The 18,055-nt window shown below is 37.8% G+C and overlaps 1 protein-coding gene across 3 annotated transcripts in view; it reads right to left on the reverse strand.

Annotated features, from left to right (window-relative positions):
* Positions 1-961: 961 nt before the first annotated feature.
* USP47 (ubiquitin specific peptidase 47) overlaps positions 962-18,055 on the reverse strand; it is a 47,293-nt gene continuing 30,199 nt past the window's right edge. For 2 of the 3 annotated variants that reach the window (XM_081840130.1, XM_081840132.1), the window contains 18 exons: positions 17,870-18,037; positions 16,097-16,228; positions 15,571-15,647; positions 15,125-15,180; positions 13,847-13,959; positions 12,376-12,480; positions 11,812-12,019; positions 11,441-11,556; positions 11,133-11,252; positions 10,041-10,821; positions 8,439-8,614; positions 7,406-7,486; positions 6,723-6,838; positions 6,135-6,253; positions 5,171-5,301; positions 3,669-3,716; positions 3,266-3,396; positions 962-2,427 (listed from right to left, as the gene is read on the reverse strand). In XM_081840130.1, the coding sequence (XP_081696256.1) occupies positions 2,253-2,427; positions 3,266-3,396; positions 3,669-3,716; positions 5,171-5,301; positions 6,135-6,253; positions 6,723-6,838; positions 7,406-7,486; positions 8,439-8,614; positions 10,041-10,821; positions 11,133-11,252; positions 11,441-11,556; positions 11,812-12,019; positions 12,376-12,480; positions 13,847-13,959; positions 15,125-15,180; positions 15,571-15,647; positions 16,097-16,228; positions 17,870-18,037 (2,853 nt within the window). In that variant the 3' untranslated portion in view covers positions 962-2,252. The remainder of the gene's footprint in view (positions 2,428-3,265; positions 3,397-3,668; positions 3,717-5,170; positions 5,302-6,134; positions 6,254-6,722; positions 6,839-7,405; positions 7,487-8,438; positions 8,615-10,040; positions 10,822-11,132; positions 11,253-11,440; positions 11,557-11,811; positions 12,020-12,375; positions 12,481-13,846; positions 13,960-15,124; positions 15,181-15,570; positions 15,648-16,096; positions 16,229-17,869; positions 18,038-18,055) is intronic. The other variant, XM_081840131.1, reaches the window with a different exon arrangement.

Below are 18,055 nucleotides of genomic sequence, written 5' to 3' on the forward strand. Positions count from 1 at the left end.
ATTTCAAATAACATCACTACAGATAATATTTCGCACATAGTAGACTATAGGTGGAACTCTTGCATTTGGAGCCTAGAGTAGAAACAGAACCCAGCTCGCTCCAGTATGAAAGAGAAAAAGGGGAATTGACTATGTCAAAGCTGAGTTACAAATACTGTGGCAGGTAACTTTATTCTATATTACAGCTAAGGGCAGGCTCTTCATGTTTTCTAAGGAAGGTACTGAAACCCCTTTTTTAAAAAGATGCCAAGACAGAGTGTAGTTGCCAGATAACTATCAAAATGCCAATTCAATATCTATGCAGAAACCTCCAAAGTGTGTTAATTTCAAAGCAGGCATAGTCAGATAAGGGGAGTTTGCAAGAGACCATACTCTTTAAAAGCATCTGGCTGTGAGATGTAACATGTAATACTTAACTTCTGCAGTCATTTCCCCCACATAGAATGCACCTGCATGCCTGGCAATAGCAGTCTGTCCAGTCCAGTCCATACCCATCCCTAATTGGCTGTAAGAAAGCTACCTTCTTGAACCAAGTCCTTGCTCTCCCCTCCCCTCGCTCAACTATTTAAAGATCATAAGTCTGTTATAACACTTAAATAGCAAGAGGAAGGTGGGTTTGAAATCTGATGCTCAAATTACTTGGAACATCATTTTGTTCCTTATTTGGTTCAGCCCTGCGGTCTAGCATCACCATTTTTAAAAAAGGTGATTGATCTGGCTCTTGCAGCACTCTGAATTGCAACTTGAAACCCTTGTCTCAAAACTGCATGTTGAAAGCATAGAACTGACACCAAGCTGCATGTGACTTTCTTCCATAATCTGCTGCAGGGCATTGATAATTTCTGCAGGCTGCATACTTTTAAGTAGACCTTTAGTTTGAAAATTAAATCCAAAAAGAAAAACGTGGCATCATGAACACTAGATGAAATATTTTCAGTATTAAAAGAAGTCCAGAGAAATGTTATTAAAATAACAGAATGAACAAATGTTTTATTGGCATGTTCATTGTTGTAAACAGCATCTGGCATGGAAAAGTTTACCAAAACCTTTTATTGATATAAATTAGATGGTATTTCTGAAAAAAGGACAACCTTCTATAGAATTGTTTGTAATTGATCTTAACATAGCAAAGCAAAATCTTACTTGTCTAAGCTTTGCAAATGAAATCATGTTTACTGCATCAATCTGTACCACTCCTGAACTACTGGATAATTTATACTGGGAGATGTCCAACTTTTTAAAAAGCTACATATAAAAACTATGATCAACTCCAAAGAAAAATAAAGTATGACTTCTAATGGTACTAGAAGATCCAAACCTGTAAGAGCTCAAAAACAAAAATGTACAAAAATAAGTAGCTGACCCAAAAACCCACCCCCAAAAACTCAGTAACAAGGGAAAATTACAAATCTAAGTACCCAGCATTTGCCAAACACAAAATGAATACAAATTTAAATAGGCAGCTATACTTTTAAATGTATACAGTGAATATTGATATGTGAAGAGAAATACCATAGTAAGCAGCTGAAATGTAGTTCTGCTAACTCAGGACAGAGTTGTATTTACACACTGAATGGAACAGTGAAGTCACCTGTTATTCATAACCTAAATAAAAATTGGTTACAACACTGCTCCAAAATGAAACACCATCTGCTGGTAATGGTAACTTCTGCTAAAAAATACATTTATTTATTCTTTTTACTTCAGAGATGTCCTGCTTTGTAGAAGAGAAATCTTAACAAGATTCAGATAAAAATGTTAACTTTTAAGGGTTGGATTCTGCCAATTCCATCACATTTCCACTCTTGAGCTTTTCAAAAAGCCACTGTCACATTTACTTCAGAAATCTTCAATGAGGTAATGTGTGCATCAGTGAAACAAAACAGAAAAGAATTCATTCATGGCCTTTGCACAGCTTTTATTATCAAGCTATGAATATCCTGTTTGAGGCTAGTTTACTAGCTACTGCTATGTGCACATGGTCGATTTGCTCATTACCCCTCCCCGCCCCATTTTTTGTTTCGTTTTGTTTATTTGCACATCCCTTTTATCTTTACAGTACATTTGACTATAGTGCACAACATGATTCCAAATCAAACAGTGACCTGACTGGGCACTGAGCTTGATTGGGCTGCAGTTTTACCAATCAGTGCTGGTGTCTTTACACCTAATGTCCTGCCATAACGGCACTACACAGTAGTAGTGTACCTCTCTCATGTAACAAAAAATTCCCCAGGGAAAATGCTGAAATATCAGTCTTGAGTCAAATCTTTATTTGGTGCTCCATCCAGATATATTTTTAATGCTTTTTCTTTACGGGGGGAGTAGGTCACACGGTGTCCAGTTTTCTGAAGTCTGCTGCTTTCTTTTTTCATTAACTCATTTCTCTGCTCTTCCGTCAATTCCACCACTTCTTCAGTTTTATCCCTTTTATATAAATACAACAATTTTAAATTCCATAATAATGCACTTTAAATAAATAGGGCTTGCTCATTTTTAATCTAAGGCATAGTCAAAAGATTTTTAAAAAATTCTTTGCATAATGCTAGACACATCATGGTAGTAGATGAATGCTAGATAAAGACAGCTTTTCTCCATGTGGTCCCCCTGAAGCAATAGTCCTATCCCAAATCCATCATCATCAACCCGAGACTCTGAAAGGATACGGTAAGCAATTTGAGAATCAACTTTGACATCTGCTCTGAATAGATATGCAGAACTCTGAGTAAGAGCCAATGTTTGGACCAGTTGCACTGAGGAAAAGACCCAGTTGTCAGTACTTCACTGGTGGTATGTGAACGGGCATAACTGCAAAGAGCTGCATACTCTGCCACTTGTGTATTTTAGTTACCACAGTAGTTGCACATACAATGCTTGAACAGTGGCAACGGTGCACAAAAAGTGTTTTGACACAATATCTCTATTTAGTTGGAAGTCTGGTGGTGGGCACAGCAGATCTGATGACACTTGTATGGTGCCTAATGTGATAGCTTCCCCACAGATAGCAACATCTGGAAAGCAGGGTTAAGAACACACTGAAGTTTAATTTAATCAGAGGTGGCAGGATCACCAGACTTGGGCAGGCTGATTGCAACGAGTGCCTGTGCACAATCCACTGACCATTCCTGACTACTCTAAAACACTGCTCCACTGGAGGTTTGTTTGGGGGGGGGGAGAATTTCAGCCTCAACTTTGTTATTGGTTTAGTACTAAACAATTACTATGTTTTTCAATGTATTTAAAAAACAACAACAGAAAGGCATACCTATAAAAAATCACTGCTCCATCATCACAGATGTAGAGAGGCCATACATTCAGTGTTGAAACCTTAGGATTCCAATCCAAATCCTGATGTATTTCTAAAATTGAGATCTCACATGGAAATGTTCCTCTGCCCTGGAAAGAACAAAGCACCTTAGCAAAAAGAGCATCTATACAACAAGAAGATACATACATGGGCAACTGCAGATACTGTAAGACCATCAGTGAAAGCGCTCATCATCCAGACCCCTGCTCGCCATTTACTCTCCTCCCCAGAACAGAGGATTTAGCATACCATCCACTATGGTATGAGTACAGAGACGCTTGTGTCAAACAGCTAGTGCATAGCAATGGGCTTTCATGTTAAAAAAAGCACTGCAGGATTAAGAGAAAAATAAAATTCTCACCTTTGCAAACTCAATGTTTTCTAAAAGGATTCCACTTATTTCACTAAGCTGTAAAAAAAATTCAGTGCCAGATTTATTTGATGAAGAGATAAAGTAGCAGATTTGTTATCACAAATTGCATTTATGTTTTATGCACATTTAAAGTTCTACACAAAATGTTATTTAAAATATTTCTAAATGTTCATTGAATATAGTATACAATAAGACATTAAATCCACATACAAATACAATACAATATTCATTATGCAATTTATACAGAGGCAACAAAATAAAAAAAACTAAAAAGATTGAGGCAACATAACCCTTCATAAATGGCAGGGCTGAGAAAAATGTCTCAAGCATGTCTGCCACTGCAGAATGAATTTTTTCCTTAGTACATACATACAAAACTCTGCCAAGGACTCAAGAGAAAGTCCCCAAACATCTTAAGGATATAGGCAGGATGGCTTGACAGGAGACATTTCAGACCCAAATTGCTTAGAGCTTTAAAATACTTGGACTTGGAAATGAACAGGCAGCAAGTACTGTACTAACAGAAGTTTCCTTGTCGTCTTCAAGGGCAGCCCCACATATAACCCATTACAGTAATCCAACTGGAGGGCTACCAAATCATGGATCACTGTGGCCAAGCTATTTTCAAGGCTAGTTGAAGCCTCCAGCTAGCTGAATCTAGAAGAAGCTACTTCTTGCTACCAGGGACATCAGGGCTTCAAGTGTCAAGACTTGACATAACAATCAGCACAAAATCCTAAGAAGTGCAGCTTTTCACATATTGAATGCCATTTGTAAATACCGAACAAAACCTCTGTTGGCAAACTGCAAGTATGATCTTTACATGGATATGTGAACTTCTCAGCCCCTATCAACATAACTAACCACCATCAGCATGTGTCTCGTCTGGATTAAGCCTCAGTTTGTTGAATGACTTCCATGTGGGGAAGAACAGAGGTCACCATCACATAGGATGGATATGGAAAGATGTACAGCAACATAGTTAATTTTCCCTCCAGTTGGGGTTAATCAATTAACTACAGAAGGGGCAAGGAACTCAGAACCGGGGGCCCAATATGGCAATCCAGGCCTCTCTATTCAGCCCTTGGGACTTTTCCTAGATCACATCCTTTCCCCCCAGTCCACATCCCTCACTCATCCTGCTCTTCCAAGTGCTCTTTTCTGGCTACAATGTATCCTTAGACTGATCACTCTTGATTGTTTGAAATGGAAGACAGCAAGAAGTGTGTGCATATAGAAACCTCTGACTTCTATATGGCTGAATTAGAGTCACATACATTTTTCTGCCCACCTTTGCCTCTGACCCCATCTACCACTGGCATGCAATCCTCAGAAGTTGCTCATAAATAAATGTGACAACTCTTGAGTTGAAAAATGTGTTTTGGTGTCAATAGGAGAGGTAAAAAGAACAAAAGCTGCCCTGACCACAATTAGCAGGTAGGGTGTTGGATGACTCCCCCCTCCCCCCCGGCCACCCGGACCTAATTTACCTTTTCTTTTAATTCATCAACACTGCTGCTCTCCAAAACTACTTCCTGAAATGGATCCAGCTTCATCTCTGATGGCCTCCACCTTCTTGACAGAACAGCAAGCTGTGACATAGATTTCATTTTTTCTGCTCCTGAAGATTTGATAAACTTATTAGCTGAGATGGCAAAGTTAATGTGTTTAATTGAAGAAAAATCATTTATTGGAAATACAAGGACATTTTGCATAAGAGAAAATGAACTTGCAATATCTGGATTTGAAGATTGAAAAAAAAATGGCTTATAGAAAATAGAATAATTAGATGCTAATGGCATACTATATTTAGCTGAGGAACAGAGAACCAGAAATATTTTTATCTTTTTTCATTTTCTCTTTTGTCTCCCCACCCCCTCTTTCCTTTCCATCTTTTTGCTTCTGTTCCTTTTTAGATTTCTTTTATTCTGGTGTATTATAAAGAGATACTTTGTACAGGGTATGAACTTTCGTATATCTCTGGATAAGTGTCACTAAAAATAGACATTAATTTTTAAAAGAAAATATTTGAGATAATGTAAAGACTTTGAGCAAGTAGTTCCACAGATACAGAATTTAATATTATGTAGTCTCAATTAAAAACTATTTGCAGAACAGATATTCACAAATTCTTTAAGGATAACCATGAATAACATTTATAGGTTTTAAATCTAGTTTCTAATTTTAACTTCCTCCCTGTATATGAATCTCTCAAAACTGATTATGCTAAGACATCTCACTCACACAGTCAAGAAATTTAATACAGCTCCTGCCACTCATTTGTCCCTTTTGAATTACTATAATACATTAATACACATTGGTTGCACTTGGTCTCACTAAAATGTGTTTTTAAAAAACCGATAATTTTCTGATAATATAGCTAGCTAATTCTGGTACAATTAAAAGACTTCCAACAGTTTAAGCTAAATAATTTTTACTGTGCAATCTTATTACCATCAAGTATTTCTAGGAAAACCTCCCAGTTACTTGAAATATTAATGTCTTCTTCATAAACATGATAATCAAGAAACACAGTTCCTGGATTTTTCCAGGTCTTCTTTCTCAGGCGAAATCTACAGGAAAAAGATTTGCAGAAATGTTAGCATATGTCCATAAACAAAACCATGATCAAGATTAAGGCCACAGTATTTAATCTGAATAATGCCTTGTTTACATTAGGGAAAGGTCATGTGTTCTACTACAAGCACTTAGCCAATTTCAGCTAAGAGGATACTTTTCAATATCCATATGGAATCCTTTGTTTTTTAGGATAATGTTTGAACTTGCAGAAATGGAGCAAAGTTTTTGTTCCATGAGAAACAATATAAAGTCTGATGCAAAGACAGATATTGTGTGCTACTAGGTTTCCCATGTCACACTATATTTGCTCAATATTTAATTTTAAAACACGTAATAAAAAAAGTAGCATTTCCCCATACTTTTTGCTTTAAATGGCAAAAATCAACAGTACCCCATTTTTTATAAGTATCTTGAGTTCAGGCTTTAGGCACCTCACATAAACTTCACTGTAGTGTGATTTACCTGTCAATAGTCAGATCTAGTCCACACTGTTCCCTGAGCTGAGGAAGTAGCTCCTCTTTTGACTGCCGCACAGTCATTCCTTTAGCAAAAACAGAATCTAGAAGAAACTTACAGGGCTGCGAAAACAAATGTAAAATTATTAAGCTTATTAGAGAAATCACTCTCTGAGACACTCATAAAAGGTGGAGTTATAAAATACAGGGCTGCTGCCATAGCCTCCATGGTTTCCACACATGATCACCACCAATGTGACAAAGACTATTTAGGATTTCTGTTTATCAAGTATGCAGAACTCAGTAATAAAGCAATGCAATTCTTAAAAAGTGCAAATTACTGGTTTGTTGTTATGTGTCATGTCCATTTAATGATTAAGGAAAACACATGTCACTGTCTTGTGTTGTACGAACTCAACATCAATCGTTTAACCAATTATTGTTAACAATTATTGTTAGTTGTGCATTTAACATATAAATTGTGGCATGAATCTGTTGCAACTAAGTGACAACAGATTCATGCCACAATTTATATGTTAAATGCACAACTTTTCCCAGAGATAATTTCTGTTTTTTGTCACACTGGCTCCCATAAAAAGATGATGCACATACTCAAATAATTAAACTGTAAATGGTCAACTTTCAGATGATAAGCTAGCCCAAACACAAGTTTTTTCAAGCTTTACTTACCTCTGGATCATTTACCAAGAGCTGATAAACCTTGACTCTGTATTCACCTTTCTTCAATGCTCTCCCAAGCCGAATTGTTATCTTTTAAATTAGGGGTGGGAAAAATAGAAACAAGATTAGATGTTAGCTGTTATCATCAATATAGAATATAGTCAATACCAGGCGTGTCAAGTGGCGGGGGCTGTGGAGTCTTCAGCCCCCCCAAATTTTTCAAGAAAGGGCCTGGGCTCCCTCAAAATCCTGTGGCCTGCTCCACCTCCTTGCTGATGTTGCATGGGCAAGAGGAGGCCGAGTGTGGAGCCTGGCGGCTGCACTTTGCTGTCTTTTCCCCACCCGATATTGTGCGGGGAGGAGGCCGAGCACAGAGTACAGCTCCGCACTCCCCATTCCCCACCCAGTGTGCAAGCACCAGCATCTCGGTGGCAGGATGCCTGCGCATCCTGGCCTGGCACACAAGCGCTAGCAGCTAGGTGGGAGCGGGACACGTGACGTGGAATGTGACGACACATCACACGATACATCCCAACAATGTGGGGGTCAAGTCGATGCCCTTAGTCAATACAGCAAGAATCATAACCACCAGAAGGCCCACAGATTTTTGGTATTTTGATATTACAGGCATGAGGGAATGGTTGCACTACAAAATTTAGAGTCTCAGATTTTAGGAGGGTGAAGGAAGGTGTGGCAAGAAGCTTTAAAAAGGGTGTTCAACAGACTCAAGTCAGGGATATTTTTTTTTAATGTGGAATATACTATTTGGGTTAGATGGCCCACCCAAGTCATCTAGCTACAAGCAAGGTGAATAGAAAATACAGTTTATATATATATATATATATATATATATATATATATATATAGTTAACAAAGTTTCATAAATTACCCTAGTTGTAGAATGTGGTTTTTCCTATGTAGCTACTAAGTCCCTATATTGCAACACAGAGACAAATGCTTCACATGCAAAATATCTGAATAATCCCCATATTCTGGGGATTATTTACATGCATTTCAGTATTTAACAGCATATTTTGCTAACCTTGTTGTCATCTGAAAAGGATGAAAGGGTCTCATTCAGCCGAACACTCTCAAACTCCTGATTGCTGGCATAAACTCGAAAGACCTTAAACTGAGAAGATGGAACGCCAACAAAAGGCTCCAAGTGTTGTTTGAAGGCAGAGAGCGTAATTCTTTTATCAACATGAATCAATAGCCCTAAAGCAAAAAAGAAAGAAAGAAAGAAAGAAAGAAACCCAATGGAATTCTTTGTGCATAATGTATACTTGCTAATATCTACTATGCTACTCCTGTAATGTAGCAGTGTCAAGTGAATCATCTTCAAGTGCTCTCCACTAAGTGCAGACTGTGAACCCCAGTTCAGCAACGTGTAGAATGGAATGGATGTTCATATCTGCTTTGCTAACCCTACCCCCATTCACTACAGTGGTACCTTGGGTTAAGAACTTAATTCGTTCCAGAGGTCCGTTCTTAACCTGAAACTGTTCTTAACCTGAGGTACCACTTTAGCTAATGGGGCCTCCCGCTGCTGCTGGGCCACCGCCACACGATTTCTGTTCTCATCCTGAAGCAAAGTTCTTAACCCGAGGTACCATTTCTGGGTTAGTGGAGTCTGTAATATGAAGCATCTGTAACCTGAGGTACTACTGTATTAGGAAACAAAAACCAAACAAAGCCTGACACTTTTCTTTTTGACAGAAGTAGATAAACTTTATAGGCATAGTTGCCCTTTCAAAATGAATCATGTTTGCCAAATTACAGGCACACAGGTCCAAGAGTTTGGGAAGGATGTCATCCCTCCTCCCGAAAAGGAACTGTCTCTAACTTTCCCCCTTTTTTGTCATGCAGAAGAGGCACAGCATATTTGCAGCATTTCCTGTCAACTACAGAATGGCACCTACCATTTTCACTCAAATGCAAATACTCTGCCAAAATATGAAGATTAGCCGTGCAGGTTTCCAATAAAATATTGGGCAGTAGAAAATTCCCCACACCTCATTCTCTTATGTTCTTCTAAAGGCAATATCCAGCAGGGTCAATACAACAGATTTTCACTTGCACAGTGGGGCCTCCATATCCTGCAGCTCTCTGCAGACCTCCAAAATCTGCTCTAGAGGATTGAGGGACCAGACCAGGGGTAGGCAACCTAAGGCCCGGATGCGGCCCAATCGCCTTCTAAATCTGGCCCGTGGATGGTCCGGGAATCAGCATGTTTTTACACAAGTAGAATGTGTCCTTTTATTTAAAATGCATCTCTGGGTTATTTGTGGGGCATAGGAATTCGTTCATTTTTTTCCTTCAAAATATAGTCCGCCGCCCCCCACCCCCAGGTCTGAGGGACAGTGGACCAGCCCCCTGCTAAAAAAGTTTCCTGACCCCTGGACCAGATCCTCCAAATTAGTTACAGGGATGCAGCGGACTGTACAGTGTATAAGAGGAAAGGAAAGATCTGTTACATCTGGTGAGCCAAAATTGGATATCACTCTGAGTATCTAGGAGCATCTTTCTCCATTATGTAAATACGTGTGCGGGTAAATTTACAAATTTTGTTGAAAGGAGGCATGCAAACGTAAAATAATAAAAATGTACATTTCAAAACATATGTTTTGCCTTTCATACATACATTTTTGCCCCTCTCCCGAACCTTCTTCTGCAACGTAGGGCTCTGCTTTGAAATACATATATTGTGCTTCTCCCCTGCTCTTCCCACTTTCATCATATTCACTGTCGGTTCCAGAATCCTCTTCAGCTGTATCCCATGTTTCTTTTTTCCCTTCGTTGGCTTTGGATCTCCGACTGCTTGTTATACTGTGTGAGTCAAGTCCATTGGCCAAGGGTATAGCAGCGCTGTCTACATTGCACAATGTGTCACTACTGTGACTGGAACTAAGAATATCACTGTCCACCGAACTTGTACTCCTGTCATTATTCACATCAGAATCTGATCGCTCCTCTGACTGGAAATTATCTGGATCAGAAACCTGTATTTGGTTTTCAAGTTCTCGGTTTTCTGCTGATACTGATGAGTCTACCTCGTTTGAAGGAGATTCAATGTTTTCAAAGTCACTTGCCTCTGTGCTCTTGCTACTGTCTCCATTATCCCCTTCTTGCTGCTGCTGCTGTAGAGATAAGGTTTTAAGTTTTTCAGTGCTTTCTTCTAGGATAGCTTCTACTGATTTCATATTACCTAGAGGTCCTTTCACTCTTTCACATATTTCATCTAGATTTCCAGAGTCTCCACTGGCTTTCTGTAAAACTGTCCGCCTGAACTGTGATGCAGGAGATTGTTCTGGTAATGAAACGTACAGTCTGATTGTATTTGCATGCCGATCTAGGAGTTTCCATAACTGTGAATCTGTAAATGCCAGTTGTCGATCCTGAGACTCTGAACTTTCAATAAATACCTAAAATATAGAGATGAAATGAAGAAGAAAAATTCTGTTTCATAAGGAGTTTATGTATAGAGCACTCAGATATGGAAATACACAAAGGATGCACCTGTCAATTAAGTTATTCTTACAGGACAGGTCTATGGTCTTAGCCAATACTGCTGAAATCTAGACAATGGTTATTCTTTGAAAGCCACCCCATCTCATTTTGTTTTCATATGCCATTTGAGATATAGGTTTTTAAAAAACACATGTTGACATACAGTGGATTTAAGAAACAACATTAGCACTTCCCAAGACAAAACTAATTTAACATAAAATCTTACTTTATTGCTCCTAAAAAAGCCTTCAGCTTTAAGTGTTTTGTTAGCCACACCGAGGAGACGCAAATCATTGTAGCAACGTTCCAGCACAACCCGCATTGTTTCAGCCGGCAAATGTACAGTCTAAGGAGGCCAAAAGAAATAAGATACTGTTAATCGTTTTTTGCAAGCTGACTATGAAAAGATAATCTGCATATAATTTCTGTTCAGGGTACATTTTATAAAATATAGATATTGCTATATCTTTATAAAACACAAATGCCATGCAAGAGTGAACTTTGCAATAACACAAGATGATGCAATTGATTTACCTTCGAAATGAGATGCTTAAATTCCGTAACTGTCTGGTTCAAATAAGCACGAACACTAATTGGAGGAGCCACAGTTTCTTGCTTTAGGTCAACAACATGAACTTTTACCATGACTTCTATCAAAATAAGAAAATAAATTATCACACATGAAGACACATTACATGAAAAGAAGAAAGATCATCATTTCAACAGCTACAGCCATTTAGTACATAAATTAATTTCTCTTCAGAGAAAGCACATAGCATAATTTTATAAAATGATTTCAGAAGATTGATTCAAAGATCTCTCAGTTTAGCTAAATTAAGCATGTTTATTGAAGGAATTAATGCTTCTTAGTCATACACAGGGAATCTTTAAGAAATATTACTTACCACCAGGTTTGTAACACTGGAAAGCTTGGTCAGGTCGCCTTGTTTCCAGGAGTAGATCAAACATGTATGTTGATTTAACACCTCCAAGCAAGATTCCCATTGGAGTGTCCTCTTCTCCTTCATATGATCGCTCCAAATAGTCATGGAACTCATCATATTTAACAAGACGACAGCAATCCAGGGGAACCGCTTCTTCTAAATCCATTATCTAATGCAAAGATGAAGAATAATTCCTTGAAATGTACAGTAATTCTGAGCAAGCATTCAGTCAAAACTGGAGTAAAAGGGAACTATTATTTCAAGTTTTACAATTTGATCAACTGGTTCTAGCCACCGTGAGTTTAAGAAAATATGAGAAATAAATATAATGTTAAGAGATGTTTGCATGCTCAGTCTAGACATGTCAAGATTCCCCTCAGCCCTACTAAAAAGTGGACCAGGAAAACTCTACTTTCAGTGTTGTTATTGTCTAATGAAGACTGAGCTAATTAGTTAAGGTTTACCATGAATACATGGATTTATACCCAGTGTATAAATTACAATCTGAAATACATTATACTGTACCTTATAGGCTAACTCGACAGCTTCCTTCAGAGTCTTGTCCTTGTGAACTTCTAGTTTATTCTCCATCATTATTTGTTTTACAGGATGCAAACAGAACAATTTTATCTGTATAGTCATAAACAAAAGGATCAAGTCAAATAGATTTGAATACATTTGATAGGTATGATCTATGAAATTATAAAAATGCAGTAGTAGTATCTAGCAATGTTTAGAGAAATATGCTCTATACACAATCATTTTGAGCAGAAGGTGGGTTCACAAAGGGAAGATGGGGGGGGGGTTGAAGAAAAGCATGCAGGCATATAGCTTGTTCTTAGCCTAATAAAACTACGGTTACTGGAACTCTTAACTGGGCAATTGTCAGACAAGGCAATTAATGAAAATTTAGACCTACTGTACTAGGTCCCTAGAAATCTATAGTGTAACAGTAATTTGTTAGCACAGCATCAAGCGGGAACATGCAGACAATTCAGGTATCAATGACCACTGATGTAACTGATGTGCATATATTACACCTCTTTTGTGGAGACAAATACTACAGGCTACAGAAAGTCATCTCTTCACATTAAAAGGGAATTTCTGGTTAGAGTTAAAAACTCCCGTAACTCAGTGCGTGTTTCTTGCAAACTGAAGAGATGCATTTATTCACACTCATGAATTCTGTAATATTTTCATGCAAATAAAAAAAATAGTTCATTTTGGCTCTACAAAAGAATTTCTGTGAAACTACTGGAATTTGTAGATTAATTTATTTTTCTTTAATGAAAAAACACTGCCTAATTAGAAACATGCATTCAATTTCAATGGGAATTGAAGTGAAAAAGCAGAGGAAAAAAGCACCAAGAATCTAGATCATAACCTTTTGACAACAGATTAAATAATAGCTCAACCATCCCCACAAAACCCAACTTCAAAATATTGTAAAAGTATGATAGATTTGGATTAGCACTAAATCCTTGCTAGTTTCCAACAAATGGCTGCCTATTTGCTGCAAATTTAGCTTTTCTTCGCTTGCCTTCTGCCTTAAATCCCATATAATGAGTTAACATGGCTATTGAGAGAAAAATGCTCACATTTCTTTCTCTCCATTAAGTTGGTATTGTTGCTGATCTCCATTTTTCCAAAGAAAAATATTGCTGCCTATCAACTAACTATATGATACCTATTTTATATTGTAAACTGCCCTGTGATTCTCAGATGAAGGGCGGTATAGAAATTTAACTAATACATAAATAATACTTAATATTCCTCTCTAACTTAATCATTTTTATAGTTTAAATGAAGAAGAAAATCACAGGAGCTGATGGGAGTAGCAGCCCAACAACATCTGGAGAGCCCTAGGTTGGTGATGGCTGTCTTAATTTGGGATTGAGTCTTGACTGATTTCCATGGGGGGGTCAATGCACAATCCCACCACAAATTCTACTGTGAAAGCAAAAATTCTATTGAGATGAAACATGTCAGAACAAACCTTGCAAGTATTGCGCTCTATTTCACGTTGTCTTTTTTCTTGTTCTTCCAACTCCTTTTCTTTTTCTACAAGTCTTTTAATGTGCTCTGGATATTCAGTCACTTCTAGGAACTCTAACAATGCAAATAGGCAAAAGTTCAAATGAGCTACTCTTTCAGAACGTTCAGTACTTTGCTTATTCTTCATCTAAAATAGAGATCAAACCACCAGGCAGCCTATCATATAAACAGTACTGACACATATCCCATTAGCCTTAGCAGTAGAGCTGCATCATGCGCCTTCAAGACCATCTCAAGGCCAACAGCAGAAACACCATAACTTTAAATTCACTATGTAATTTTATCTGTTGTACTGTTTTAACATTTTACCACAACATGCCCTGACTTGCATTTTAAAAGTATTTGTGTAAGTGAAGACACTGGTTTTGTGAAGTTTTTGTTTCGTGTTTTTTAAAAAGTATTTAGCTTGATGTGCAACACTTAGGAAACTTAGTAAACAAAAATGGAGAGGATGTGAATTAATTTTTATATTAAAAGAGACAGTTGTCTTTACTCATTTCTGCAGTTTTTTTAAAAAACAATATTTATTCAGAATTTTAAAGGTTACAAAAAGGGAAAAAAGAGAAAAAACAAAAAGAAAAAAAGATAAAATACAATCATTTAAAAAAAAGATAAAAAAGAGCAAATCAAACCTTTACATATTTTTCTTTCTTTAACTTATTTCCTTGACCTCCTCACACCTCCCGTTTTTGTATTCTAATTCAAATTGTTAATTCAGCAAATCCTTCCAACCTTGTTTTTATCTTAATAGTTTGTTTTAAAATACTGTAATTTTACATTCTCTCTTTCATCAATTCATTTTTACTTAATCCTTTATGTCATTTCTGCCAAAACCACATAATTTTCTTTTTCAAACATCTTTCTAACAAAATCCTTAATTTTACAATGTTTTTAAAAACCACTTTTACTTTATCCAATCTTAACTCCCATCCAAGCCTAAATATCTATACTTATTCTTAAGACGTTTCCCTAAGGTCAAAAAAGATTCCATTCCACGAATTTCCCAACTCTCATTAAAAAAAACAAAAAACAAATTATGTTATATACACTTTAAGATCCCAATTTCCATTCCACCAGATCCCCTCCCCGGTTTCGGTCCCCAGCATAAGTCCATCAATCTCATAAAACCATCAACCCGGAGATCTTAAATCCGAGGCTCATTTCTGCAGTTTTTGTTGTTGTGATGTATGAAACTATATTTATGAAAACCACCACTTACTTGCATTCCTCGTTGTATCCTTCAGTCTATATATAAGCATGTATGCATTTGTAGAGCTGTTGGGAAGATTTCAGAGTCAGTATCTATTGTGGATGGGGAAAAACCCACACCTGCACACAATATCTAATCTAAATGTTTATAAACATACCAAAGTCTTAATAACACAAACACTTTTTACAATTAGCATAGCAGAGCTCATGACCTAGCAATAAAAAAACCCACCTCTTTGATTAGGCTAGAGACTACCTAGGGGTGAAATCAAAGTATTTTGAGGGAGGAGAGACGAAGATTTGTGTCGCCTCCCTCAAAATACTTTGATTTCACCCCTAGGTAGTCAACAGAACATACTGAGAAACCTTTTATCCATAACTCGGAATATAATTATATTAATTCAGAAAATTGAGTTGTACTATACAAGTTTTATAGTGTATTTAAACTTTCCTAACCTTGCAAAAGCACTGGAATAATACCCTCTGCTTCCAGATGTTCCGCCATAAGTTTTCTTAATGTCTTCATGAGTTATCTAGGGGAAAACATGGCACATAATTTTCCTTGTTAATTACTTCGTCAGCTACAGTAGTATATCTAAACTGCAATATTAATTATGGGCTACACTACAGGGCTGATATAAGCTATTCTCTCCACTTTAGCCCAACCCCCATCTAATGTCTCTAGACAAATGCTACAATGTTGTGGCAAGTCTGCTCAGACCCTACCCTGCACTATGCGGAATAAACTGCATTATAGGACTATCTTAAGGCAGTCTGCCACAGTCCTTTCCAACCTGCAGTATAGAGAATTAACTGCATTTGCTTTGAAATTTGAATGGTTTGTTGAACTGCAATCTTCATGATCCCCTACCCCAAGCCTGTCAATATGTACCACTAGCTTACAGGTGCTGCCATTATAGTTACATGAGAGCAGGCACTGTGTCTCAGAGACTGGAAACTGAATATAAGACAATTAACTTACCTTGCTAACATGTTGATCATTGAAGCTGTACCATTGATCATCAGTGAACGATTTTATGCATGCATAGTAATGGCCTCCAGCTGCACTTCCCGAATGGACCATGACAGAAAACAGTTCATATAATAATGAATTCTGTGAGAAGGTAGAAACAAACATATTGTTCAGAAAAAGGCTACAATTAATTTTTTTGCAGGATTATATAAAATTAAAATTTAAGATTTGTTCAAGTTTGACGGTATCTTTCTTGATTATAGCAACCATGCACTAAAAGGTTAGTACTAATACTTCAAATTTATTCCTTAGTAGCTACCACACCATTAAGTAACTCCTTTCAATGGACGTTTAACCAACATCTAGGAGTATCTAACAGAATACTTCTGGAACAGCACATTTTAAAAAATTGTAGAAATTTTTCAGATTATGACCCTGTCCTCTAACATAGTCATAATACCATCTAAAAACATTTAAACCATTTCTCTTCCTTCACCAATTTATTAGTATAGTAAACAGCATTGGATTGTGGTACTGACGCTGAAGACAGCTTATGAACCATTTCTAGTATTTCACACACATTATTCCAGCCAGTTGTATACCAAGTTTTCTGGACAGCAGCTAGTTTTTATATTGATGTAGGCAATGGCGGAGCTTCATGCTCCGGCACCGGGGGGCAGAGAGCAGGCGGGGGTGGGGCTGGTGCGCATCCTGGGGGCATGGCGCCCAGTGCGGGTGGGGGGACCCACTGTGATGACACCCCAACGGGATTGCGCTGCTGGGGGTGGTGCGCTCCTCCCGCACTCCTCTTCCTCCGCCAGTGGATGTAGGGAAGCAGCTCCATCTTCATAGCAAACTGGTAACCTTTAGCCAATACTGCTGTTCCTCCTCCTTGCACTCACTATATGAAACAACTAACGGTCACATCTGGGGGAAGGAATTTTCCTAGATTGGGTAATGACTTTGCTATCTCCACATTATGTATCTCATGTTTTTATGTAGATATCATGAAGATTAGTGCTGCCTTCTGACCCAAGCACTACAATTTTGATTTGACCATACATTTTATTCTACAAACATTAGGCAGTCATGAAGCCGTAGTCATGTTTTCCTTCAGCATTTTCAACATCTGACAGGTCAGTTTTACACTGTAAGCTTGCGAAGGGATTTGGCATCAACAAAAATATCGAGTTTCAATCAAAGGAAGTAATAGTCCCGCTCTATTCTGCCTTGGTCAGACCACACCAGGAGTACTGTGTACTGGGCACAATTTAAGAAGGATATTGACAAGTTGGAATGTGTGCAGATGAGGGCGACCAAAATAATTAAGGGACTGGAAACCAAGACTTATAAAGAAAAGTTGAGGGAATTGGGTATGTTTAACCCGCTAAAGAGGAGATTGAGAGGATATATGATAGCAATCTTCAAATCTCTAAAGGCTGTCACATGGAAGATGAAGCTCCTCTTCCAGAGGCTGGGACCCAAACCAATGGATTCAAGAGACAATAAAGGAGATTCCCACTAAACATCAGAAGAACTTTCCGACAGTAAGAGCTGTTCAGCAGTGGAAGAGACTCTCATTGGAGGTGGTAGCCTCTTCTTTCTTGGAGGTCTTTAACCAGAGGTTGGATGATCTAGTTGAGATTCCTCTACAGTTCTAAATACTGGAATATGTATTATTCATTGATAGCATAACAGAACTCTCTCAATAAGGCATACATTTTAAAAACATGATCAATTTTTGGGTGGAACAAATAACACATAGCCACTTTTACAAGGTACCTTTTCACTGGCAGCTTTTGAAATCCTTTCAGCAGCACTATTGCTTTCCAGACATATTCCTTCATCAACCCCATCATCATTTGAAAAATCATTGCTCATCTGATCACTATGACAACTCCCTTCATTCTCTGCGCCACTGTCAGTGCAGCTTTCTGTTTGAGGAGACTTCTTAAAAATAAGTAACCA

This window comes from Podarcis erhardii (assembly GCF_964252035.2).
Source record: "Podarcis erhardii genome assembly, chromosome: 1".
NCBI classification, from domain to species: Eukaryota; Metazoa; Chordata; class Lepidosauria; order Squamata; family Lacertidae; genus Podarcis; species Podarcis erhardii.